At 49.3% G+C, this 24,520-nt stretch overlaps 10 protein-coding genes across 10 annotated transcripts; 3 read left to right on the top strand and 7 right to left on the bottom strand.

Moving 5' to 3' along the window:
• Positions 1-24: 24 nt before the first annotated feature.
• Positions 25-1,337, bottom strand: H257_03420 (hypothetical protein). The gene has a single exon (XM_009827500.1). The coding sequence runs from the start codon at positions 808-810 to the stop codon at positions 379-381; it is 432 nt and encodes a 143-aa protein (XP_009825802.1). The 5' UTR covers positions 811-1,337; the 3' UTR covers positions 25-378.
• Positions 1,338-1,495: 158 nt separating this feature from the next.
• On the bottom strand, positions 1,496-4,300 carry H257_03421 (hypothetical protein). Its single transcript, XM_009827501.1, has one exon. It carries the CDS (start codon positions 4,250-4,252, stop codon positions 3,494-3,496), a length of 759 nt encoding a protein of 252 aa, XP_009825803.1. The 5' UTR covers positions 4,253-4,300; the 3' UTR covers positions 1,496-3,493.
• Positions 1,510-2,138, top strand: H257_03422 (hypothetical protein; the record flags this gene model as incomplete). The annotated part of the gene is made up of 3 exons (XM_009827502.1): positions 1,510-1,584; positions 1,652-1,883; positions 1,930-2,138. 3 exons carry the CDS (start codon positions 1,510-1,512, stop codon positions 2,136-2,138), a joined length of 516 nt encoding a protein of 171 aa, XP_009825804.1.
• On the top strand, positions 2,420-2,839 carry H257_03423 (hypothetical protein; the record flags this gene model as incomplete). Its single annotated transcript, XM_009827503.1, has 1 exon — positions 2,420-2,839. The coding sequence occupies one exon, from the start codon at positions 2,420-2,422 to the stop codon at positions 2,837-2,839; it is 420 nt and encodes a 139-aa protein (XP_009825805.1).
• A 329-nt stretch (positions 4,301-4,629) lies between the features above and the next one.
• H257_03424 (hypothetical protein) lies at positions 4,630-9,810 on the bottom strand (the record flags this gene model as incomplete). Its single annotated transcript, XM_009827504.1, has 8 exons — positions 4,630-5,907; positions 5,947-6,762; positions 6,802-7,082; positions 7,115-7,501; positions 7,572-8,482; positions 8,530-8,610; positions 8,673-9,217; positions 9,256-9,810. The coding sequence occupies 8 exons, from the start codon at positions 9,808-9,810 to the stop codon at positions 4,630-4,632; spliced, it is 4,854 nt and encodes a 1,617-aa protein (XP_009825806.1).
• Positions 9,811-9,902: 92 nt separating this feature from the next.
• Positions 9,903-11,187, bottom strand: H257_03425 (hypothetical protein; the record flags this gene model as incomplete). Its single annotated transcript, XM_009827505.1, has 3 exons — positions 9,903-10,031; positions 10,112-10,572; positions 11,133-11,187. The coding sequence occupies 3 exons, from the start codon at positions 11,185-11,187 to the stop codon at positions 9,903-9,905; spliced, it is 645 nt and encodes a 214-aa protein (XP_009825807.1).
• Positions 11,188-13,486: 2,299 nt separating this feature from the next.
• H257_03426 (hypothetical protein) lies at positions 13,487-13,798 on the top strand (the record flags this gene model as incomplete). Its single annotated transcript, XM_009827506.1, has 1 exon — positions 13,487-13,798. The coding sequence occupies one exon, from the start codon at positions 13,487-13,489 to the stop codon at positions 13,796-13,798; it is 312 nt and encodes a 103-aa protein (XP_009825808.1).
• A 5,885-nt stretch (positions 13,799-19,683) lies between these two features.
• H257_03427 (hypothetical protein) lies at positions 19,684-20,117 on the bottom strand (the record flags this gene model as incomplete). Its single annotated transcript, XM_009827507.1, has 2 exons — positions 19,684-19,960; positions 19,993-20,117. The coding sequence occupies 2 exons, from the start codon at positions 20,115-20,117 to the stop codon at positions 19,684-19,686; spliced, it is 402 nt and encodes a 133-aa protein (XP_009825809.1).
• A 651-nt stretch (positions 20,118-20,768) lies between these two features.
• H257_03428 (hypothetical protein) lies at positions 20,769-22,548 on the bottom strand (the record flags this gene model as incomplete). Its single annotated transcript, XM_009827508.1, has 3 exons — positions 20,769-21,475; positions 21,807-22,188; positions 22,327-22,548. 3 exons carry the CDS (start codon positions 22,546-22,548, stop codon positions 20,769-20,771), a joined length of 1,311 nt encoding a protein of 436 aa, XP_009825810.1.
• A 1,246-nt stretch (positions 22,549-23,794) lies between these two features.
• Positions 23,795-24,492, bottom strand: H257_03429 (hypothetical protein; the record flags this gene model as incomplete). The annotated part of the gene is made up of 3 exons (XM_009827509.1): positions 23,795-23,863; positions 23,928-24,142; positions 24,360-24,492. 3 exons carry the CDS (start codon positions 24,490-24,492, stop codon positions 23,795-23,797), a joined length of 417 nt encoding a protein of 138 aa, XP_009825811.1.
• Between the last annotated feature and the right edge of the window lie 28 nt (positions 24,493-24,520).

Raw genomic sequence — 24,520 nt, forward strand, 5'->3', positions numbered from 1 at the left:
CCTGCAGCTTCTCCCATTTTTAAATTTCCAGCCTTCATCGCAAGTCGTTCCAGAGAATCACCAGAACGTCATGGCGGCAGTCAACGTGAACGCATTCAAGCCCGTGGAAGCGCAGCTGGTGCTGTCCCTCGACGACTTGATCAAGCAGCGCCGAGATGCCTTCAAGCAAGAGAACAAGTCAGTCAAGAAAGGCGACGCCGCGAAATCTGCCAAGCACTTGACCGTCAAGGCCAAGAAGACGAAAGCGTTGAACCAAAAGCGAGGGCTGCCTGACAAAGCACCCGTTGCACAGAAGAAGAAGCAGCAGCAGAAGAAGGTAGGCGGTGCCAACACGAAGCCCGCAACGCAAGATGTTGCTGCGTCATCCTTAACTCCCTCTCAACGTAAGCGCCTTCGCAAGAAGACGAGCAAGGCGCAAAAGGTGTCTGGTAACGATACGTTGATCGACTCCCAAAAGAAGTCCCAGTCGAACGAACAGCCCAAGAAACAACACAACAAGAACAACCTGCCTAAGAAACAGCAAAACAAAAACGACCAGCCCAAGAAGAAAAACAACACCCAACAACCCCAAACACAACAGAAGAAGAAGAATGTCCAAATCAAGATCCAACGTGGCAACGGTGGCAACACAGCGCACAAGACGATTTCTCCGTCGAACAACAAGGCCAAGTCCACCCAGAACCAGGACAAGCGTAACGTTCTCTTCAACGTCACCATGAAGGGCGTGAAAGGGCTGTCTCTTGGAAAGAACCGCACCAACACGAACAAGAAGTCTGAGCACCCTGTGAAGCGCTTGCTAGGCAACCACATTTCGAACAAGAAGCCCGGCAACAAGGGGGGTGCAGGCAAACCCAAAATGGCCTTCAAACGCCGCGGAAACAAGAAGGCGACATAGGCGGCGGCGTCCCGTCGGAAGAATTTTTGATCGATGCAGCAGCTTTTGTAATTATAATCACACACTCGAATGGAGAGCGATCGTGGAGGCAGCAGCACGATGGTGGCTATTCCAACCCTGTGTCCAGCTGTTGCGCGGGTTATGGCTGGCGATGCTTGCTTCCCATGCCGTTGTGGGTGTTTACAAGCTCTTCCGTGGCTATCCGCATGATCTAAGTTGTGCGTACGACCTGCATTGCTTGTATGGCGTCTGAGCTCTTGTCGGCTTGTCGTAGCCTGGAATGCAACCAAGAGTGGCGGCTCTAGGAGAATTTCGAGAAGGTTCGCTTCAGCCTGAAACCCAAACAGGTTGTGACCTTTGGAAGCGGAGGTTGCCAGAAGTGGCTTTACCTTTATCAAATCTAGCTTGAATCAAATTTAATATCTCCATGTTCCCTGTGCAATGTCGATCACTCCTGTGATCCTCGCGAAATCTCCATCTTGTTCGTGCATTATGAATCGGCCACATACAGTACATACACTGAAACCGATTTTTCGACCCGTCGGTTACGAAACGGCGCGTCCCCCTTTTCCAAGTTGCCTCTCGAGTTACGTTCGATACATTAGCTTGAGACCATGGCCCGATTTTCCATCCAAGTGGCCCCCGAAGTGAAGGACCCGCCGTCCGCCAAAGGTTCCACCTCCCCAATGGTGCGAATATCGTTGGTCGTCAAGCCGCACCAGTCCAGCCACAACCACGTCGTGTCGTGACGACTAGATGACGGGGATGCAGAGGCTCGAGTCCGTGGCTGGCTTCGTGTATGTGCTGGAGACTGTAGCGCTCAGTGTCGTGTACGTGTTGCTGCTGTTTCCGACGTTGGCCAACCAATTGAGCTGGGCAGTTGTTCCTGGGGGGCTGTGCAATCTGCACTTGGGACTCCAAGCGTCGTCTACGATCCCACTCATGGCGTCGTCGTCGGCCGTTGTCCGGGGGCGTCCGTGGAGTCCACGTGTACCCCCGCATGTTGGTCCTGCCGACGACGACCAACTTGGAAGATGTCGTCCAAGGCCTCCACGCCAACGAGCTCAACACGGGCCTGCCGACGCATTACTGCTGGATGGACTTTGACCAGCACTTCCAGATGGCCCGCACCGCCGTCCGTCTAGCGCGATGTGCCGCCTCGTACACGACCTACGCGGCTGTGCATTTGGAAGCCATCTTGCGGAACGTTCCGTTCAGTGGGATTCTTCTATGGTGGGTTTAATGGCTCGTTCACGGGGGCCATCGTTGGGGGGCTGCTGGAGTTTCCAACAGGCGCGACCCAGGCTCAAGTCGGTGGAACATGCGTTCGAGGACGTGGCGACCGAGACCGCGTATTGGCGATCCTAGCACCTCATGACGTGGCAACTTCATTGGCACAACCGGTGGGCCACGGGCGTGGACGAGAGCATCGCAATCGTCAATGCGTTCGGGCGCGCCAAGACGTCACCGTGAAAAGCATGGCGTTCCAAGTCCACCGTGTTGAACGCTGTGATCGCCAGCGACATGTCGTATGTGCGGCTGCGTAACTTCTCGCTCGTGCGCAGCACGTCGCGGTCGGTTACAGAGAGTTTGATTTTGGCCAACTCGGGCGTCAAGCCGACCATGTCGTCGCTGCTGTGGGCTGCCCACATCAGTCCGTACGGCGCCATCGACGCCATCTGGGTATCCCTGCCGCCGTCTCTAGCGAGGGTCGTGCTGCACTTTCAAGCAGAATTGATGCGCCGCTTGCAGCAACATCCCGTCACCCTCGCGGCTATGGCGGACCACGCGCTACCACAATCGACCTACATCATGCCCAAAGCGTGGGCTGGCCACGACTTTCGAGGGGGGAATCCCATGTGCGAAACCGCGGACCCGACACCCTTGGTGCACGATGCGTTTGGCTTTGACGACATGTGTCATCATGGCAGCCGTTCGCGGTGAGCACGACGCCCTTTAGCGTATACTTTGCCGTGTTGGCGATGCAGCAACGTAGCTTTGACCGCATCACGTGCATCATGAGCGGTCTGCTGACGTTTCACACGGCGCAGAGCCACTTTTTGCTTGACATCAAGTCGTGTTCGGTGTAGTGGGAGCCAACCACCGACACCACACAGCCCCACCACCGGTGGTACTCGTGTTTGTTCGAGACCCCGACATTCGACGAGCCGCCCGCGACCCCCGCAGCCCCGGTGGCTAAGTCGTCCTTTCGTCCGGCGGACCGCTTGGTTGCGGTGGGGGGGTTGCTGTACATGGTGTTTTCCGTCGCGGACAGCGTGCTGTACATCTCGACGACCGAAGCCGACACGACCAACGACTTTTGGTGGTCCGAATTCAACGCCACGGGGGCGTACGGGTTCCTCGGTAGCTGGGTTTCGACGCAGCTGCTATTGAACCCGTCAGGCTTGAACGACACGCTGGACTACCTCGCCTTTGCCGACTCGATGCCATACAACTCGAGCAGCACCGTGATCAGCTCGAGCGCGCTCTACGCCAACCTCCAAGACGCCAGCGCGCTGCCCACGGCCATCCGGGGCTTGCGATGCATGGGCTACTGCGCCGTGCCGGAGATCATGACGGCGTAGTACTGGGTGGACTTCAAGCAGCAGTTTCCCATGGCGCACAGCGAGCGACGGCAAGTGAGGTGTGTGCGCGAGTATGCGGGCAACGGGGCTGTGTACTTGGAGTCAGCCCTGAGCAACGTAGGGCCTCCATCGGCCGTGCCATCGGCCGTGCTGGTCGCCGGAGGGCGCGTTGATAAGCGGGGAAACGACGTGGTTTGTGTACGTTTTGTGTGACGTGGTGATCGTCGTGACCAAGCAACACACGTGGCATGATTGTTTGGGTCGTCGCCATCGCTCTCAGCGTGTTCAGCCCCGTTGCGCACTCGGTGATCGTCGACCGCTGTGTGCCATTGACGTCGTGGACTTTCTGCTTCGGTGCGACGCGGGCGGGGTCGTGATCGGGAGCTACGTCCGGTTCGGGCAGCTCGTTGGCGTGTCCGTCGTCGTGTACTACGCGTTCCAGCGCGAGTGTCACCGACACCTGCAAAACGACAGGCACGACGTGTCGCTGCAGTTCGCGAGTTCTGTCAAGTACTTGTTCACGATGGACAATTGGAAGAACAAGAACGTGTACTACCTCGACAAGGCGTCGACTGTCATCACGGGGCTGCTCTGCGTCGAATATAACCACGTCTGCTATGTGTTTGACATCAAACTGTGGCGGGTGTTTGCCGTGAAAGTGCCGGCGCACGTCCAAGCTGCCCCCTGTGCACCCCATGCACGACCGAGTCAAGTGCGCGTTTCCGCTGCTTGGCACGGGAGCGTCCATGTAGATACAGTAACTACTACCCATGGCAAATTGCACATGTCGTAGCTTTTAACATGAACGCATCAACACAAGACTGTTGTGAATATGTTAGTACGTGTTTGAGGTGTTCTTATGACAGTAACGTTAGTCTTTATATTTGGGTGCAAAATGGGCACTTAATACGTGAGCTAGCTGTGCAAAGCAAAGCTTTGCATCGATGGCGACGAGCAATGTGCAAAGAGAATCAATTGAACTAGTCCCCCAAACAACTTGCAAACTGCACTTGGTACATGGCTACTATTCGCATCCAAGTGTGTATGCCGTGACCCCCTCCCAATTTTTGCTATCAAGTTGGGGATAACCTTGGGACTTCAAAATACCACAGAGTATTGACGCATGGTACGAATCGAGCGACGGAGAATTTACGCATTCACACTAGTGGCACTGCTTAGCAAGGGAAACGCATAACGAACACGGTCGTACATGGGGTGGGTCTTGGGGACTTGCAAGTCTGGTGGAATGTCGATCACGAACATGCGCCACAGCTTGATGTCGAGGATGTAAAACTTGCGTTTCACTTGCACGCAGACAAGGCCAGTGATGACGGCCGACGCCTTGTCCAAGTAGTACCCGTGCTTGTATTTCCAATTGCCCATCGTAAACAAGTACGTGGCGCCACATGAGAGCAAGAGCGACACAGAATGCCTTGTGTCGGGCAAGCTCAGGTGTCGGATCAGCTGGAACAAGTAACAGGCGCCCACTGTCACGAGCGAGATGCCGACGAGTTCCCACACGCGAGTGACGCTGCCAATGCTCACGACTCCGGCGTCACATTGCAATTTGAAGTCCAACACGGGGGACGAGCATACGCGATTGACCACGGCCGTGCCTATTACTGGACTGTACACGCTGAGCGTAATGGCAATGACACATACAATCAGGCCGGAATACGTCGTGTATGCGGCAATGTGCTGTTTGGTCACGACAATCAGTACGTCGCAGAGGACGTAGACAAACCACGTGGCTTCCCCTGCCGTCAACACGACACGGTACCATTCCAATTGGTCAAACTCAAACGCAGTCATGAGCCCTACGGGTCCAAACTGCGTCAAGTGCAGCTGCGACTTACTGAGTAAACAAAACGCGACGAGGCTCCGCAGAAACAGAAGCGGCCGGCCGGCCCACACCACGGCGGCCACGCGATTGATTTCGAGCACGTTCCATCCTTCGACCCGGCCGACGCTGCCGACAATATACATGGCCGTAACCACCGCCACGGCGGCAATCATGACTGTGATGTACACAACAACGTTGCGGGTGTACCTGGACATGAGGTACAGAATGACATTGGGGTTGGGCAACGACTCGACGGAAAACGCGGTTGAGCTCATGAGCATCAGTCGCCCTTCGTCTCCTTCGAACGACACCACGTCCCGGTTACCCAAAAGCCACTCAAATACAAGCCCCCAAGAGAAGAACCAGAACGCAGCCGCGTCTGGTGCGAACAAGTTGTGCACGAGCGCAGTGCCGTCGTCGTGCCGGAATTGCAGCAAGGACACATTGAGCGTGTAAATGTCGAGCTGGGCGGCCCGGGCGTAGGCGGCATGCGTGGAGAGGTTCTGTTGGGAATAGAACGCCTGCGACAAGTTGGCTGCTTCGTCCAGGAACAAATGGCATCGGCCCACCGATCTCGTTTCGCTCTTACAAGTCGACATGGAACTGCTGGAGTGTTAGCTGACCGTGGCGGCAATTAAACTGGACATGCCCGTCGGATGCAGATTTTCTGACGCACTGGTGCAGCCATTATGCGTCCATAGCGACAACATGGTCGTGCTGGACGTGGCCGACAAATCTTGACACAAGATGCTTCCAGAGTACCGCTTGACTCCGATCAAGGCCAACGGACAAGGCACCCACTGGGTCGGAAGCGCCAGGTCGTTGTACGCAAGTTGCGCGTCAGCGTTGGTTGTCATGAGCGCCGAAATTGTGTTGGACGCTATCGAGTAGAACTGTCGTAGCGATAGCGGCGCTGGAATATGCCGCGCATCAATCGACCCAAATGGCCCCAGTACCTTGGTCAGCGTTGTGTACACTGCCCCAAGTGGCGCGTGCAGCACACCAAGTTGCACAAACGTCTCGTGCAGCGACACGTTGGCGTAAACGTAATGTGGACTCGACGCCAGCAAACTGGGCGACAATGTCGGCGTCGTGAAGCCGTACATGTTGAACACGACGGAGAGGTCCATGGCGAAGCTCCAGTACAATTTCATGGACGTTTGAGCCCCAAACTGCATGGACGCGTTTCCGTACTTGAGTGGCAACGAATACTCGAAGCCCAGCGCGTTTCGAATACGAAACGACTCGACCAGCCCCATCGTCTTGTAGTTTTGGAATTGCGTCGTGTAATGGGTCAAACCAAACGCACGCCAGTACCGCACTTCGTCCTCCACTGTCGTCAACGTTGTCTGGATGCGCTGCACCCACTCGGCACCGTGAGCACTCGCCATAAAGTCATCGCCCAAGATAGGCGGGAAGTCCCAGCACAACGCCTCGCCCTGCCACCCGACATTTCGAAGCGCCGACTACAAGTACACGGCGCCGTTGCTCGTGTATTCGAGCTCGCATCGCGTCTGTCGCTTCACGCTGTTTGCCATGGGAAACTGCTGGTGAAAGTCCAGCCAGCAATACGGCGTCATGATTTGAGCCACGTCGCAAATGTCCATGTTCTTCAAGCCTTGGATGGCAATGGCCAGCGAGTTCCCGACTTCAAATTGCACAATGTTGGCGTACAGCGCACTGGAACTGAACACGGTGCTGGTCGTGTTGTACGGCGTCGAGTCGGCGTACATGGGATTGTCCAACGACGTGTTGAACTCTATGGGATTCAACATGAGCTGGGTGGAGTACCGTTTGCGAGGTACCCGTACCCTCCCGACGCATTGAAGTGAGACCACCAGAAGTCATTGGTCGTGTCCGCGGCCGAGGTTGACAAGTACACGACACTAGCTGCCACCGATATGACCATGTACGCCAGTCCAGCCACGGCCATGAATCGATCGAAAGAATGAAACGATCGCGTCGCTCTTTCGCGCGCGGGTATTTGGGCTGCGTGTGGTCCATTAAACTCTGGTGGCTGAAACGGCTCTCGGTAGATTGACCACGACTTGACGTCGAACACGTATTGATAGTACGCCGTGTGCACTGTGATCAAGCCACTCATGATGCACGTGACCCGGTCAAAGCAGAAACTGTGGTGGTCGCTGGCGAGCGTTTTGTCGAGGAACGCATGGGACGCTACAGACATCCACAACGTCACACGAGACGGCTCGCGCTTCTGATGGAACAGGATTGCTAGCGCATAGACGAGGACGATCCATCCCCACGAGGACGTTCAGCCGGACGGGATGGCCGAAATGCAGTTGGCCACTGCGGCACTCGACCTGGGTCCCCACGACCAACGTCTTGCACGTCCGTTCTAAATTCAGATACGGCGCCGACGGAACCAACGTTTCGAAAACGATCAATGTTGCCCAGGCGAAGGCCGTGCTGACTGGGGCCGCGTAGTACGAATGCTCTGTGAAAATCGCTGCCAACACGTCTTGGAGGGTATACGCCACCCAAGTCGCTTCGCTGGCCACCAACAAGAGCTCTAGTGTTGACCGGCGCGTCGACACAAAGTAGGATAGCCCCATTGTCTTGCGCAGTTCGATCGTCGAAGAACTCAGCAACGCCACGGCCGTGATGCCACGCTCGTATTGAATGATTTTGCCTGCCCACACCGACCCGACAACCCGATTGAATCGAAAGAGGTTGCGACCCATCACGCGGAACTGCGTGATGCATCCATATACCACCATGACGGCCCCCACACACGACAACACGACCGTGACATACGTGGCGAAAAACTTGCTAAAGTTGTCCGGTCGCTGGGACGCATCCAGGCTGCCTGGAACGAATGGCTGAGGGTCGTATCGTTTCGACACGAGCGTGATCGAGTCGACATCGCCGTCAAACCGGACCACTTCCCGACGTTGCATGGCCCAGTCGTACAGCATCACCCAGCCATACAAACTCCAAGCATGGTCGTTTGGATCCAAGAGCGGTTGCGTCAAAAATAGAGGCAGTTCAGACGTGTCGTGGAAGGCAAACTGAAATACACTCACGTCGCGAACGTCCACGAGAAGCTCCATGAGCAAGGACGTCGACATACTTTGCACAGGCACCATACCCGTCAGCGTTTGGCGGACTTTTGATACAAAGATCGGGTCGTGCTGTCTTGGTAAAGATTTTACCGAGTTGAGTTGTGCTTGGGAGGACACTACAGGGCAAACAAGGCGCTCATCGCGTCCATTTCGACGCTCAATTGCAACGACGTCAAGCACATGTCGTCAACCCGAACGTTTCTTGGACAAACGACGTCCTGTGGGTATTGTCACACATAGGGTTGCCCCCACTAAATTCATACGCACCGCCAGACCAGGCACGTGGGGTCGGCAGCGCCCACTCGTAGCCCAATTCTTGCACCGCGGCCAGCACTGTCGCATTGCGCGTCAGTTGAGACAGCACATCTCCCTGGAACGAATGGACGATGTCAGCCAAGCTTGGTGGCACGGGCACCCACACCGCGTCGATCGCCCCGTACGGCCCAATGTTGGTCTCCCACAACTGACTTACTAGCGTGGGGACCATGACCGAGTTGAACAAAATCAGCTCGTCCGGAATTTGCCGCGACGTGCCTCGCACCAGGGAGTAGTTGCGCAATCTTGCAAACGGCATGTCGGTGGTGATGACGCTGTTGAGCACTGTGGACTTGGAGCCTGTGGCTTGGGGCATGTACGACAGGCTCTTTACAATCAGTTTATTGAAGAAACCGTATGCGTCCACGACTTCAATGATCTCTTTCACCCCCGGGGACCACCCGTTGTGCCATCGCAGCATCCACTGCGCCATCCCCTTTGCTCGCCACAACACTGCTTCCGATGGCAAGTCCACAAATGCGTTTTGCACCGCCTTGAGCCACGCCGATCCAGTTGGGAACTCCATCACACCGCAATAGCACGTGTGAACGACCCATTTGGTCCGCCAAAGGACGTCTCCCACTTGGCCCATGGGATGTTGCGCAACATTGCTTCGTAATGCACCGCCGCGTTGGCGTGGTACATGGAAGCACATCGCGCCTGGCGGGCGGCCGTGTGTGCCATTTCAAACGTTTTGTCAAAGTCGACCCAGCAATACTGCGTAGGTAGCCCCAGGTTGCACAGGTCCCCAATAAACAAGTGCGTCGACGTGTTGAAGTACGGCCACGTCAATTCGTTCGCAAACGACGGATACAGCACCTGGAGATACACCACACCCGACGCAATGGACGCCGCGACGTACAAAAAGCCGCACACAGCCTCCATGTATTCGAACCACGTCATGTAGTCCTCCGATGTGACAAATCCAGAATTTCGACGGGCGGGTTTCGGCACAAGGGACGCACGGGGATGTGCTGAGAGGGGACTCCCACCGCCAGCTGCAAAAGGAGCGTCATTAATGCACGGGTGTATGTCATCCGCGGGCTCGACATCGAACCGCGCGATGTGGATCTGGAATCCCGGCATGAGCGCGTACGCGACGTTTGGTAGCGTCACGAATCCTCAACGAAACGGTCAAACCTAGCGGTTTTGTCGTAGTACACTTCCCCCAATGAGACTCAGTGGATTGTTCTGTCGTCGTCACCGCGAGAGTTGCCGCCGCTGCCTGCTTGCCCTTTCTTCATATGTCCTTTCTTCATGTGGTAGTGACATCCAAACTCCAGCGCCACTTGAATCGCTCCATGGTCCTAAGAATGCTTCTCCGTCATGCGACATCATTCACGCGCATCAAGCGAGGTGAACTCATGCAGAAGTATGTACGTGGAACTCGTTGCTTCGTCTGCCGGAGTGCCGTCACCGACTTGGCGCTCTTTTTTGCCTCAGGAAACTTCCAAATGATCCAACTCGATATCCAATGATGTGAACTTCCCACACATCCTCGATCGTCTGGGTGTGCGCTGGTCGCTGGATCCAAGAAGTTTTCCGAATGGTTCACCCAATGATCACCATAGTTCTTGTCGGCCAGCAATGGGTTGTTAGACAATGTGTGTGTTTCGTCCGACGACACGTATGAACCAAATTTGTCTGATACGATTAGAGTACCTGGTTGGATGTGCTGCCCAATCATGGCAGAGAAAGTTGGCTTCATACGGTCGTGGAACCTAAGGCGCCCGAACCACTTGCCCGTAGTTCTGCCCACGCCGCCGAACAACCAAACGTCGGGGTGCTGGGCTCTGCAGTTGTGTTTGGATTTTTTTAGTGATGTCTCACCGATTTCAACGAACGAGCCTACACCACCAACCTTGGATATATTAATTACAGAAATATAATAAATATCATAAAATCTGACAACCTTGGATACATTAATTATAGAAATAAATGCCATATAATTCGACAATCTTGGATGTATTAATTACAGAAATATATATACTATAAATCGACAACCTTGGATATATTAATTACAGAAATACACATTACATAATTCAACCACCTTGAGTATAACAATTACAGGAATTAGTATTATATAATTCGATAACCTTAGATACAGAAATAAAATTGTATAACACGACAACCTTGTATATATCAATAACATACATATATATTATACGACACCCTTGGACGACAACCTTGTATATATCAATAGCATACATAAATTTTATACGACACCCTTGGATGTGTTAATTAGAGAAATACATATAGAATAATTCAACAACCTCGGATATATTAATTACATAAATGAATACTACGTAGTACTATCTAATTCTAATTCGACATACCATCATAGCACTGGACAACATCTCGTTAGAGCAAATGTCTCGACAAAAATTGAACATGTCAAATGTGGCAACTTTTGAGACTTCCGTCTTGCAGGCGGCGACCGTAACCGGCTTGCGCGAGGCCCATGCATACATTAGCAGCACCGCCTTCGACAATGGAAGTTTGGATCGTTCGAAGTACGATCCAACCCTTATGCCGCGGTCGATGGAACCGCAGCTAGCACAACGGCATCAAAACCTGACTTGCGTACATTTTTGGTGGGAGTTTTTGGCGGTCAAAGTGCCTTTTATCTGGATATAAGTAATTATCCGGAATACGTACGGAGACAGTATTACTTCGAATTTGTTACACTTGGAACGGTGTTTATTATAATTGGGGCAAAACACTAAAATGGCGTTTTCTCGGGTAACAGATCGAAGGGCCTTGTTTTTAGAGTCCTAGTGAGAAGGTATTTTGGCCATGAGGTTAAGACACGGGTGGGTATGGACAACCCAATAGTCCATATAGGTGCGTATTCGATTACTCAATCATTCGTTAACTCCAATCATTTTGATGATCTCATCCTCATGTCACGCTATGATTACGCATGTGTGAAATATTTGTTCTCAATTTGCAAAGACAAATGTCAAAGCTCATTATCCATTTGGCCTTCCACCTCCACCCCCAACATCAAAGCTCTATGGTTGAGCGCTGACATTAGTCAGAGGTATCGGTTCAAATCCGATTGATGTTTGCTTAATGTTCTGTCTACCTGCCGTTCTTGTGAACGCCGCTGTTCTTAAAGCAGCACTTGAATGTCATGGCCCCGCATACGGGTCTACGATCCAGGGGCCGAAGAAAACGTCCACGATTTCATTCGTGGTCCAAGACTCACGCGCGGGCTGGGGTCGAAGGACTTGCTGACGTGGTACGGTCATTTGGTCTTGGTGTGGCGTGGATGTTACGAGCTGTTTCAAGTCCCCAATGCGAGAGAAGATTGGGAACATGTGAGCCAGCCAAAAACTTGACCAGTCATATTGTAGGGTGTGACATATATTGTCCAATCAGGGTTATTGGATTCGGAAAACCAATATTATTGCAATATTTATGGGGCCCAATAAAATAACACCAATAATTCTCTTGAAACCAATAACTATGGCAATATTACTTGGGGTCCAATAAAATAATTGCAATAATTCCGTGGAAAACAATAACTATTACAATATATTTCGCTCTTCCAATAAATATTTTTATTGTTCAGGAACAATATAATAAAATAATTATTGCAATATATTTAAATAATTGTTTTAACAATATATTTTTGACAATCGCTGGGTGGAACCACTGGTACAACCGTCATTGGTCGACTGCAAACGGTCGGATAGCGTCTCAGATATCTCGCTTTCCATCCAGCGACACATGGCGTGCATCCACTACATGAGTGTTTTGACACTGGTGGTTCTCCAGGGTGGTGAGTCGCCAGGCCATGGCGTTCTCACAGAATGAAAACGGCATGAGAGATGCCGTAATTCACGTCAGCCATCTACGGACTGCTTGCACTGGCTTGGAGGTGAGCGACGCGAACACGCCTTGTTGCGCGTCTGGGTTTCTAGTGTCGTAGTGGACGTACTCGGTTGGTCGCGTTCAAGATACGATCTCAATTTGCTGTAGCCACTTCCATCTTGGGCTCGGTGTTGGCCGCACTTGCACACCCAAATGGAGCTTTCCGGCGAGATGCGCGTGTAGTAGAGCACCGCTAGGGGCTTGCCCCGGCGACGGATCGTGGTGCGTGAACATCAGAATTTGAATTGTGTTGGTATCGAAAATGACTGGTTAGGGGCTTTGCGAAAATGAATGGTAACGAGAATAATTCTCCTATAATGAATATTTATCGCAAGCGACAGAACCAGAAAGTTCGGTCGCTGTTCTCAGTTAGTATTATCCAGCAACTACGTGATGGTAGCGATTCGAAAATGCCTGTGCATGAAATTTGGAGTGAGGTTCAGAAATGTTATGGAGTTTCGAATGCTGCATCTGTAACTGCCCTTATGGGAATATTTATCCGCACAGCGGGTAAATCATTCGATACAATTGAGTCGTGGTTTGGAGAGTTGAAAACTGCCTAGTCAATTCTACAGTGCTCAAGTGAAATACTCACTAGACTCATTCAATCTGAATTCAATCGAACAGATCCTTGTCGGAATCTTGGGCCAGCGTTCGAAACGCGCGTTATTAGCCATGGCTGGCCAATCATCGGCGACGGATATGGCGTATAAAATTCTATTCGACAAATAGAAATGAGTAGAAGCGTCCGACCAATCAGGGTCCTGTATTGAATGGAAAACGTCCGAAATTATCTGGACCTGCGGGACCAAGTAGGACTGACCCTCGCTGGAATGTGTTTTTACTGTGGTCAGCCGGGCCATTTTAGGGGAAATGCCCTAAAATGAGCCAAGACCTGTGGTACAGATACGAGCGCAAAAACATCTGGTCGATACCTGAAAAGATCGAGCCACGGTCGCCCAAGAACAACGTGCCCTGCGGCGCCATCCGTGCCGAAGTTCCCTTGCCACGGCAGCCGGAGTTGCCTCTCCCAGCCAGCCCGAGCCCTGCGGAAGAATCCCTGGCCGACTACCTTGGCCTTGGCCTCGATGATGACTTTGAGCCGAGTAGTCCGTACTACACGCCCGCCCATGAACGCATGGAAGATGTGGCCGTTCTATGCAAACAATGTCCGTTGACATGGACGATATGGTAAGAAAGTCCTATCCAAAGCTACTAAGTCAACGCACTTTGTCTAGGAATGATGGGGCTCTCGACAGTGGATTCGGCCATCACATGACAGGAAGCCTCTAGTCCCTTAGGAGAGATTACTGTAAATTGGATTGTAATACTTCGTTCAGTTTTCACTTGGAAATGGGAATAAGCTTCGTAGTACTGTTGTTTCAGGCTCTACAGTAAATATTCTGAGTGAGAATGCACTAAAATGTACCGGTTATGTCGTAAGCGACAGTGCATGTGGGCGCTACAAGTATGTGTTCAAGCAAAACCGACTTCAGTTTGTTGCGGTTGCTATTCAGGGTGCATACTACGTGCGTGCATTTACTGTACTCGAGAGGCAGATTCGCTGTCATAATGTCAAGACAGGCGTATTAGAAGTAAAAGCAGTTAGCAATACTACTCTGGCGACGAAACTGTTCAAAGAATGGCATGTCAGACTTGGCCATCTCAACTTTGCGTCACTCGCTCGACTCCTTACTACAGTACTACCGTATTTGTCGTTGATCTGCACCATGAAAAATACAAAACGCGAATATAATTCTAGAATTCAATACAATCTTGAAGCAATTATACAATTCGAATATTTAAATATATTCTTCAAATTTAATCCCATGGTGCAAAGGTACGACAAATACGGTAGTAACTTCCCTGGGGTGCCACGCATTATATACTAAGGATAGTTTGCATGGAGTCACACTGTATTGTCGAACTTGTGTTCGTGCCAAACACATTCGCATGAGCTACAGAAACAGTTCTGGAACCAGGTCTACTCGTGTAGCTGGTTCACTACATGTAGATACATGTGGACCGATGAAGCAAGCTGGTATTTACGGTACTACTTCTGGTATTAGGTACTCCTACAGTATCGTTGATGATAACTCAACGTACAAGTGGTGTTCGGTTATAAAACACCCTACGAGATAGTGTATGGCAAAGTACCTGACATGCGTTACATTCGTGTTTGGGGTTGCATATGTTATGCACATGTTCCATCTGCAACGAGATCAGACAAGAAACTCTCTTTGCGATCGATTAAGTGTAGATTTCTTGGCGTGTCGGAAGACTACAAAGACTATCGCCGTCTTAATGTCTATGATAACCGATTCTTCGTTTCACGTGATGTCAGTTTTGACTTTGAACATGTCGACCATATTCTGCGTCGTGCGTTTAAGAAAAGGCTACAGTACTTTCTGCAACTGAGACTGAAGACATACTACCCTCGTTACTAATACATACTATTGTAGTGCGAATGTTGATCGTTTTGGACTTGATCACATTGTGCCCAACGAAAGTAGCGCTCTGACCGACGGGTTAGATGAGCATCAACTAGACGTGGTTGATCAACTACACTTGATGAGAAGAGGCAAGCACCAGTAATAGTGAGAGCTGGCGTAAAGCGCAAACGCTCTTTCAACTCAACTTCACAGGATTTGGACAACACCAATGTACCTAATTTGCGTCCAAAGCGGATTGCACGACGTCCTTCTAGTCTGAATGACTGCATGTTGACATGTATCCTGTGGTCATGCGTGTGACAAAGAACTAGAGCGCTTCACATATTTGAAGCGCATCCTAGTTTGCATTCCATGGCTGTTGATAATGTTCTGAATCTACTTGTTGGTGGATTGCGTGGTATTGATGTTCGTCGTCGTACGAGCCAAACTCCTAGTACTAGTAACGTAAACAATCAATTCAAGACGCATCTGAGGAAGGCGGCTGGGGAGAACGTTCAAAGCTCCCCGCTCATACAATATTTTTCGACCTCTGAAACTTGGAGATTGTAGCTGAATTAATGGGGAACAACCTCATATCAATTATATTGGGTTTCGATGTATTTCCAATGACTAAATCAACAAAAACAAGCAAGTTTGATCTCATGTTAACAATCAATCTAGGACGCATATTTTTATCTTGAATAAGGTATATCACTTTGCATATAAATTGTGTGGTTAGGTTATTTCGCGTCGTTTCATTGGCTCAAGGAAATATCACGACGTTTTCATTGGCTCATGTACATTTTGTCTTAAATTGATTGTTTACGTTACCACTGATGTGAATGTGAGTAACATCGTCCAGTCTCATCCGGTTCCGGATACGATTCTGATTCCTCGATCAGTAAAGGCAACCCTCCGCGGCCCTGATCGGCGAGAGTGGCAAAACGCTATGAATGCGGAGTACAATTTATTGATTGATAATGGGACGTGGAAAATCACCTCGTTGTCACCGGGTCGCACTGCGATTCCATGCCACTGGGTATTTACGGTAAAATATCATGCGGATGGACAAATCGATCGTTGTAAAGCGCGATTAGTTGCACAAGGCAGTCACCAAACGTTTGGAATTGACTGTGATAATGTGTATGCCCATGTAGCACGGTTAGCATAATTGATATGATTGGAAAAACTATTACCGTAGCAATGAAACCCTTGGCTAGTTGTATTATTCGGGGAAAGTTGTTATGAGTTTCAACCTTATTCAGAGGTACGTTAAGCGCATGATACTTATTTGCTTTTATAAATTGATATTTGTATCGTTGTTCGAAGCATTTCCAATACTTTAATAAAACCTATATTTCGGCATATCAATGATCACTGTTTGGAGTGGCCATCTCTACAATTTTATTACTTCAATTCCAAACATTTTAATTCCCTTCTCTCTAAATCTAACTAAAGAGCTTGGACTAAAGAAAACTACGTATCATTCAACATACGTCATAATAATCTTTAAGATATTTCCAGTTGAATATACAGTGCAGAGTATACGAACAGTTCTGTACAGTATATTGTGTATGTTAATCAGTAACATTAAAAATACTCCTCTGTCCCAAATTACCTCCACGTTTCACCTCAAGTTTTGCCGCAAAGTCATTTTAATTACGAGGATTTATTTAAATTTCTCCAAAATCAGACTGATGATCTTTGTATAGCGTAAACTGCCTCTTGTGAACAAGCAAGTGGTCGAGCCAATTGGCCCAAACTTCTTACATGAGCATTGTCGATATAGAGAACGAGGACTGTCTCCATGGTTATGGCAGGGATGTCTGCCTGACTCGAGCAGAACCCAAGCGAAGAGTACTCATATAAGATAATTATATTATAGAGTTTACGTTACCTCTGTATATGCATATTGTTACCCATTTGACCATACATTAATCAAGTCCGGTGAGTGATTTTAATTCTGCGCTGAGAAGCAATATTATTTTGACGTCTTAATAATCCTTTAAAATATGTGCAGTTGAATGCTACCAAGTATACATACAGTGCATTGAATATGTTATTCAAGTGAAGTAACGTCCGAAATACGTAATAATAATTCTTCAAGATATGTGCCGCTGAATACGCAGTACAGGTTACATAGTGTACGTACAGTACTGTACATTGTACTACCCTTCATTTCCAATCGGAGGTAGTATACGTTAATCAAGTGAAGTAACATTCAAAACAGGACTACTCTTCCATACAAAATCGATAGAGGGATTTGGCGATACCACAAAAGTAGTACCTCGAAGTACTAACTGTAAGGATCACAAAGTAATACTTACAAGTATAACAATTCACAGGGAGACTGCGCCCAAAACGTAAGCGGTATACAATTCAAAAAGTGGGAGATCGTAATGATGATTGGCTTATATTGTCGTCTACGTCGATGACCTTACTATTGTGTCACGGAATGCACGACTTGTAAAGAATCTCCAAGTGGAATTAAACAAGCGATTCAAAATGCAGGATTTTGGTTACCTCAATTAGATTCTGAAAGTGGAAGTTAAAAGAAATCGTGTCGACAAAACCATGTCATTGTCGCAAACGAAATACATTCATGATCTGCTTGCCAAATTTGGCATGCAAGATTCCACAGCAGTCTCGACACCCGAAGTAGTGGGAGTCGACTTAGTAGCTGAAGCTATCATGACGCAGGGTGAGATTGCAAAGAAACCATACGACTATCGAGGGTTAGTTGGTTCACTGCAGTACCTAGTACGAGGTACTAGACCTGACATTGCAAATGCAGTACGAGAGCTAAGTAAGTTTCTCTCTTGCTACAACAAAACGCATTGGGATGCAGCATTGAGAATTCTCAAATCCTTGAAAGGAACATCAAGTTATGGTCTCTATACTGGTGCTTCTTTCGCGTCTCAAAACAACGAACGTGAAAGTATCACAGGCTATCTGATCATGATAGCTGGTATTTGTATATCATGGTACAGTAGTAAGCAAGCTTGCGTTGCCATACCACAACGACTCGGACGTGAAGACAGAGCTTCGGACAGCGAAATATTTGAGAAATTAATATAATTGCTGCATACAAATTCCAAGCTTGCTTCACGTAATTAAAGTAACAATGATAGGATACTTCAAGTTGGGTGCAGCGTAACTAGAGACATCACATCAACGACAACCGCAAGTCCTTACTAGTACTAACGTAGTAACCAAGTGGCCAAGCTCAAATCGGTAAAGCGTTAATGATTGCTACGTAGTACAAGCACTACTTCATCCATCACGCTCGCAAAGGCTGCCGGTAAACTACACTGTACTGCAGGTTTGGAACCTGCAGTCCTGCAACATCAAAAAACATATGCAAATATAAAAAGAGATATTCTATTCCAAAGCATTACTTGTATATAAACTATATTGAGACAAGAAAATTTAATTCTATTTTGACTGAAGTACTCCGGATGTCGCAAGTCAACTGCTGCTACGAAATTCGATTATATTCTACACGTGCTTTGGTTAGGCGATTTAGATTTGGCTCTAATGGCATGTGGGCCGAGAACAGGATAATCGAAGTTAGTGTGTGCGGTCGAACAAAATCGAAGTGCGTCGAACAATGCAAATTGAAGAATGAGAATTGAATCCATCGCAACACGGGATAGGTTTAACACAGCAGCCAACCGACTACTCGTACGGTAAATTTATGCGGATGAAAATGTCTTTCTGCAGTCATTTCCCAATTTCACTCGTAGCCGACACTTCCTCGGTGTTCATCACCACCATCGAATACAAGGAATTGAATCGCATCTAACATGTTTAGGAACTATGGCGACGACGACAACAGCGATGATGACAACTGCGGCGACAGCGACTTACGGTATGTTGCTACATCATTCGGCAATATCGAAAAGTACCTCATTATCATCTCACATATCAGCTGTGGTCATCCAAAGTACTGCTGTTTTTCAACACCATCCTGCGCAACAAAAGCTATTACTACTACTAACATGTTTAGAACGGACACTCCACTCGCGGCGATCCGGACAGTGATAGAGGGTCGGCGACAAAACTACTTCGCCCGTGACAACCCTAAAATCTAACACCAACGCCAGCCCTCTAAACATCAACCAGCAACAACGCTAACAGCCAGGGGTTCTCAAATATCTATCTTTTACCTATTCTCAAACAGTGAGTTGAAAGGTAACTTATCTTTTATGGAGGATGACGAAGATAACTTATTTTTCCAGTTATACAGAAAGAATAACTTATTCGAATAACTCCCCGGTGAAAGTCCATTGTATGTAGTCATTGACTTGGCTACATCGGTCACGTCCCAAAGACTACAATTTACTTTGAGGAACATTTGCTGCTCAAAGTTCTGGGGGGTTGTGGCGCGACGACGATCGATGCATACTTGCCCAGAAAAAACAATCGGTCGCACATATTCGACGTCGGACGGATAAATCGACAGTCCACCGAGGAGTCAGCATCGGCTGAGACCTTGAGGCACTTCTTCGCATGTTGCGCCAGCGTCAATGGCTTGTCCTGGCTTGAATCCAAGACCTTTGGGGGTATCTTCAAACGATCAACACTCGCGACTTGACCATCACGTATAGTAGCAACTGATTGGTCCAATATCTTGGTGATGGCAACTTCAAAATCCGCGTGTCCGGATGCCTGAATTAGACGTCAAGCGCTTGGAAGCCGACGGATGAAGCAGCATACACTCATCAAAGAGGTTTCGGACATCCAGCATGGAGGTAGCATCTTCTTGGAGCGCCAACGTCACCGATTCATACTCGTCAAGCACGATCAACAAAGCGTCGATTTCGTCGTCTTGGTCGTCGGTCGGGGTGAGGTTCAAAATATTGCGATCGCCCAGGAGCCTGATATACGTGCGGATGGCGACGTAGCGCTTGAGCATGGAGCATCTTCTTGGAGCGCCAACGTCACCGATTCATACTCGTCAAGCACGATCAACAAAGCGTCGATTTCGTCGTCTTGGTCGTCGGTCGGGGTGAGGTTCAAAATATTGCGATCGCCCAGGAGCCTGATATACGTGCGGATGGCGACGTAGCGCTTGAGCATGGAGTAGGTGGAGCTCCAACGCGTGACACTGCGGTTGATCGCACCTAATGGTGTCAAGCGACGTAGCTTTGCAGCTAGTTTCAGGTTTTTTGGTTTTCCATTAACTCATTGACAGTGTTAATCAAAGGATCGTATTGAGTCAAAATGTCGGTGACGAAGACGTTAAACCTGTGACCGGCGCAACCAACCAAAGGTACACCACATCGGTAGAATGCCAATTAATGTAGTACAACTTTTTTCCCTTGCAGGGGAATGGGCATGTCTTGGGACTGAGGCATCGAAATCGCATTCTGCAACTTCCTATCGTTATAGAATTTGAAGGTCAACGGCGGCATCGTCAATTTATCATGTTTTGCGGTGGTCGAGACATGCAAATTGACCACTTTATACGCGAAAATGCTCTACTTGGCTGTGCCAGTTAAAGTTGTAGCTTTAACACTTGGATTCACTAGAATGAATTGCTTACAATTTGTGCGGTTAGGTTATTAATTATGGCCAGTAAAAGATTCAAGGCGACATGTTATGTATTCTGCAGGTGAATTCTGCGTGTCGGTTCGTGGACAAGATCATTTTCCAATTTTCCACGGGCCGTCAAGACCAAATCTTGTGAGAAGTAAGTTCAGGAGGCAAATGATATGAAAAGACGATCTATTAAACTGCTGCTTCTTGTAGGACAACGCGGTCAAGTGCAGTCGGCGGTCCTTGGTCCTGCTGGTCGCGTGCGGTGTCCTGCGTTCTTTCGCTGTCGGGTGGCCCTTCGTCGTCGTCCTGGGCTGTAGCCGCGCCGTCCACGTCGTCTACGTCGCAGGTTCGTCGCTTCGCCTTGTGTTTTGCGCGCTTCGCTGTCACTGGCTTGGTCGCTTTAGCCACCTGTGTTCCCTCGTTGTCCGGTGGTCCTTCGTTGTCTTCCTCAGTTTCAGCCGCATTGTCGTCGTCACAGGTACGTCGCTTCGCCTTTCGTTTGGCGCGCTTTGCTTTCAGAGCCTTGGTCTCTTTAGCAGCCTTGGCGCGCTCTTCTTTCGTTTTGTCGATCACTTGCATCAGGGCCAAGGTAAGAATGCGTCCCGCTACGGTGATTCGTTTCGGACCTACGCGTTTTGCTTGTTCTGCAGGCAACGCCAGCAGCTGACGTCGAAGGGCGTCTTGTTGCTCTAGCCACTCAGCGTGAACATACGCTGCTGGTACTCCCCCCTTTTGGAACAAATTAAATCGCTTCATCATTTGCTCCAACGATAGCGGGAAAAGGCCAGCAGTACGAAACCCGCTGACGACATTCGACGACAGGATGTGCGATGTCCATGCGTTGGAAGCGATTGTGATTGCGGCAGCCTTCGAGATGGAGTGCATGTCTCCCGTTTCTAAAAAGTGTTGAATTTATGTTAGCAATTGAAACATATTTATTGAGCAAATCATTTGTACCATCAGCAACCATGGCGTCAAATATTTGCTCGACGGATTGCGTTCTTGTACGGACCAAACACGGAAACATCAAACGGTTGAAAAAGATGCGTAGCATTCGAAGGCAGACACATTAAAATAATGTCCAACTTCGCACACAATGTAACAATTTTTGTGGAATAATGCGAAGCTAATCCATCAAATACAAGCAAATTCGGACGCTGAATGGTTTCACCGACAATAGAAGAAAAACATTCAATCCACTTCTCAAACAAATCTTCATTCATAAACCCTTTCGGGGTCGTAGTGACAGTAGCACCAGGTACCGAACAGTAGGTACCCAAGTCCTTGTTGACAGATTCACCAGGCAAAAGAACAACGGAGGCAGGATCATGCCATCGGCGCTGCCGCACGCTACAATCGACATATGAAAATTTGTAGGAACAGTCTTAGCCCAAACGTTCCGTGAGCCCTTCAACGCCACGACGTCCTTAGACTTCCGCCGGGATGCGAAGGACGTCTCGTCCATGTTGAAAATCCGATCCGCCGTAAAGTTGTGCTCCTTCATCGCTTCGCCCATGGAGTCGAACAACAGCGCCACTCCTGCTTCGTCGATGCTGGTTCGGGCGGATGATATGACCTGGGCAACGCGGTTGGTCAGCTGTGGGTGTCGCTGCAAGAATCACCGATACCAGCCACCCGTCAGGGAACCAAGAGGGTCCAAGTGCTGAAGAATTTGGTTGGCCTTGACCAAAATGGCATAGCGGCTAGTTGGGTAACCTCGGGATTGCATCCCCGAAATCCATGCCACCAGGTCTTCCTCACATGACTTCGCGAGGGTTGGTTTTGGTCCACGGCGCTGAACGCGGACTTCCTTGCTGGCCTTGATGAGTCGAACCCTGCGCATGACAACTTCGTACGGAATGTGGCAGCGTGAGCGACTTCTGTCCCACGCATTCCACCAACGACCTGCTGGACTGCTTGCTTCAGGTCTTCGGGCGTGTACCAGCGCTTCTTTGCAGGGAGAGGCCATCGTGGGTGCGAAGACGGAAGTGCCACTGACAAAGTGTGATTATGTTTTGCAGGTTTTGCCGCCAAACAAAATAGCTTCCTGATTGGTGGATTTCGATACGACTTTTATTGGCACATATCCCAACAATTGGCATTCTACCTTAGCAATTGCGCCATTAGTTGAACAGTTATCACTGATTAGAGCAATAACATTCGACATCGTCTTTCCGTATACATCCAATATAAATACTCAGTACTCGTGATGAGCATCGGCGTTCAACGAATCCTCGTCATTGATTGGGGAAAATGACAATGGAACTTTTGTATAGCCAATCAGATCATCCGTAGCAAAAGTAGCAAATACTGCAACAAAATGACTCGATCCAATAGACCAACCATCACATACTATAGCGAACATGTTTGGAAGCATGTCAGCAATCTTTTTCTCCACGGTGTCAGTGAGAAGTGACATATATTTAATGAAAGTATTCGTTGAGATGGAATCCAACACTGAGTACTTTCTAGCCGTATCATTCTCACAAAACGAAAATGGAAGCAACGAGAAGATAATCCACTGCAGCCACCCGAATACTTTTCGCACAGCATGTATGGGTAACTCTGCAAATCCGACACTTTCATCCGACAACGATATGATTGGTCAATCCAAGAAAAGCGATAAAAAGGTCGGAAGAAAGTCCAAAGTAACTAAACGAATCATTAGGCGTATATTTCGTCTGGCCACTGTTAAGCACTACTCATCTAAACGCATTGCCGAGGCATTGGATAACGTGGCCAAAGCCTCTACTATTCGTCGATGGCTCAATTCAACGAAGACGACAAAGTATATCAAGCGTAAACCTTGCCCTGCCCTAAAGCCGCATCACAAAATAGCGCGCGCTCAATTTTGTGCCCGTTGGCTAAGCCGATCTCAAGATTGAAGCCGTGTCGTGTTGAGTGATTAAAATAAGTTTAATTTAGACGGCCCGGACGGGTATCAGTACTACTGGCACGACATACGTAAGGAGAAGGAAATTACTCCAAGCGCGTCAGTCTCTGTCAAGCTGCACCGGTAAAGTTATTCGTAAAGTTACAATATCAGCATGTTCCTTGGACAATCCACCAAACAATCACAAAGGTGCCCCCAAGCACCCAAGATATACCAAAATGGAGCTTGAGCGACGTTGCACTCATTCCACTAGTCAGAATGCCTTAATACGCGCCCGTTCTCTCGCAAATCAGCTTCAAAGAAAACAACAACAAAAAATTGCTCACTGCGGGGCTGGGCGCTGCGCGCCGACTCGCAACGCTCGTGAGTCGCTGCGCTCCTGGTCGCTTCGCTCCGTTTTCACACGCAGTATCAATTACCCCTTACAACGAACCTAGCCGCTTTCTGTGACGGACCTCGCGCAGCAGCTTGGCGTACGATTTCGTATACCCTGAATACGCCGCTTCGAACTGTTCATACGATTGGTACTTCTCAAATGCACTGGCCAAGGTCAGTCGCTCGGAATACTTCTTCCGATCGAGGCGAATCATGTCGCTGTTGTAGTCCTTCAGCGCACACACCAAGCCCGCGCCAGGATCAGCCACAAACCACTGTTGCCATGCTTGCAGTCCTGAACGAGCAGTGGGTATCGTCTTCTGGGCCACGAAACCATCCAAGGACAGTTACTTCGTTGCCTTGGGCGGGCCGGCAATCTAACCACCCCCTTCCTGTAGACTCTTGGCGACGGCTTTGCCGAGATCGTCCACGGAGAACGGTAGTCCCGCGCGAGTATAAAGCGTGGAAGAAATCGGTACAGTCTTCTGTACTTGCTGCTTCAAGTGCAGTACCCGGTTTATTCGCTTGGAGAAAGGTCTCAAACTGTTTCTGGTACGTGTCATAGGCACGCCTCGTTGAGGTCCCACGGAACGACTCTTCAATCGTCTGCTTCGACGCTGTGGCCACCGAGCGCTTGGGAGGCATGTTCGACAATGACGGTGTGAAACCGCTT

Source organism: Aphanomyces astaci (assembly GCF_000520075.1).
Source record: "Aphanomyces astaci strain APO3 unplaced genomic scaffold supercont1.6, whole genome shotgun sequence".
Lineage (NCBI taxonomy): Eukaryota > Oomycota > Saprolegniomycetes > Saprolegniales > Verrucalvaceae > Aphanomyces > Aphanomyces astaci.

Bases quoted from the DNA above. Each gene is read 5' to 3' on its own strand.
- H257_03421 (XM_009827501.1), bottom strand. From the start codon at position 4,252: ATGGGTAGTAGTTACTGTATCTACATGGACGCTCCCGTGCCAAGCAGC.
- H257_03420 (XM_009827500.1), bottom strand. From the start codon at position 810: ATGTGGTTGCCTAGCAAGCGCTTCACAGGGTGCTCAGACTTCTTGTTC.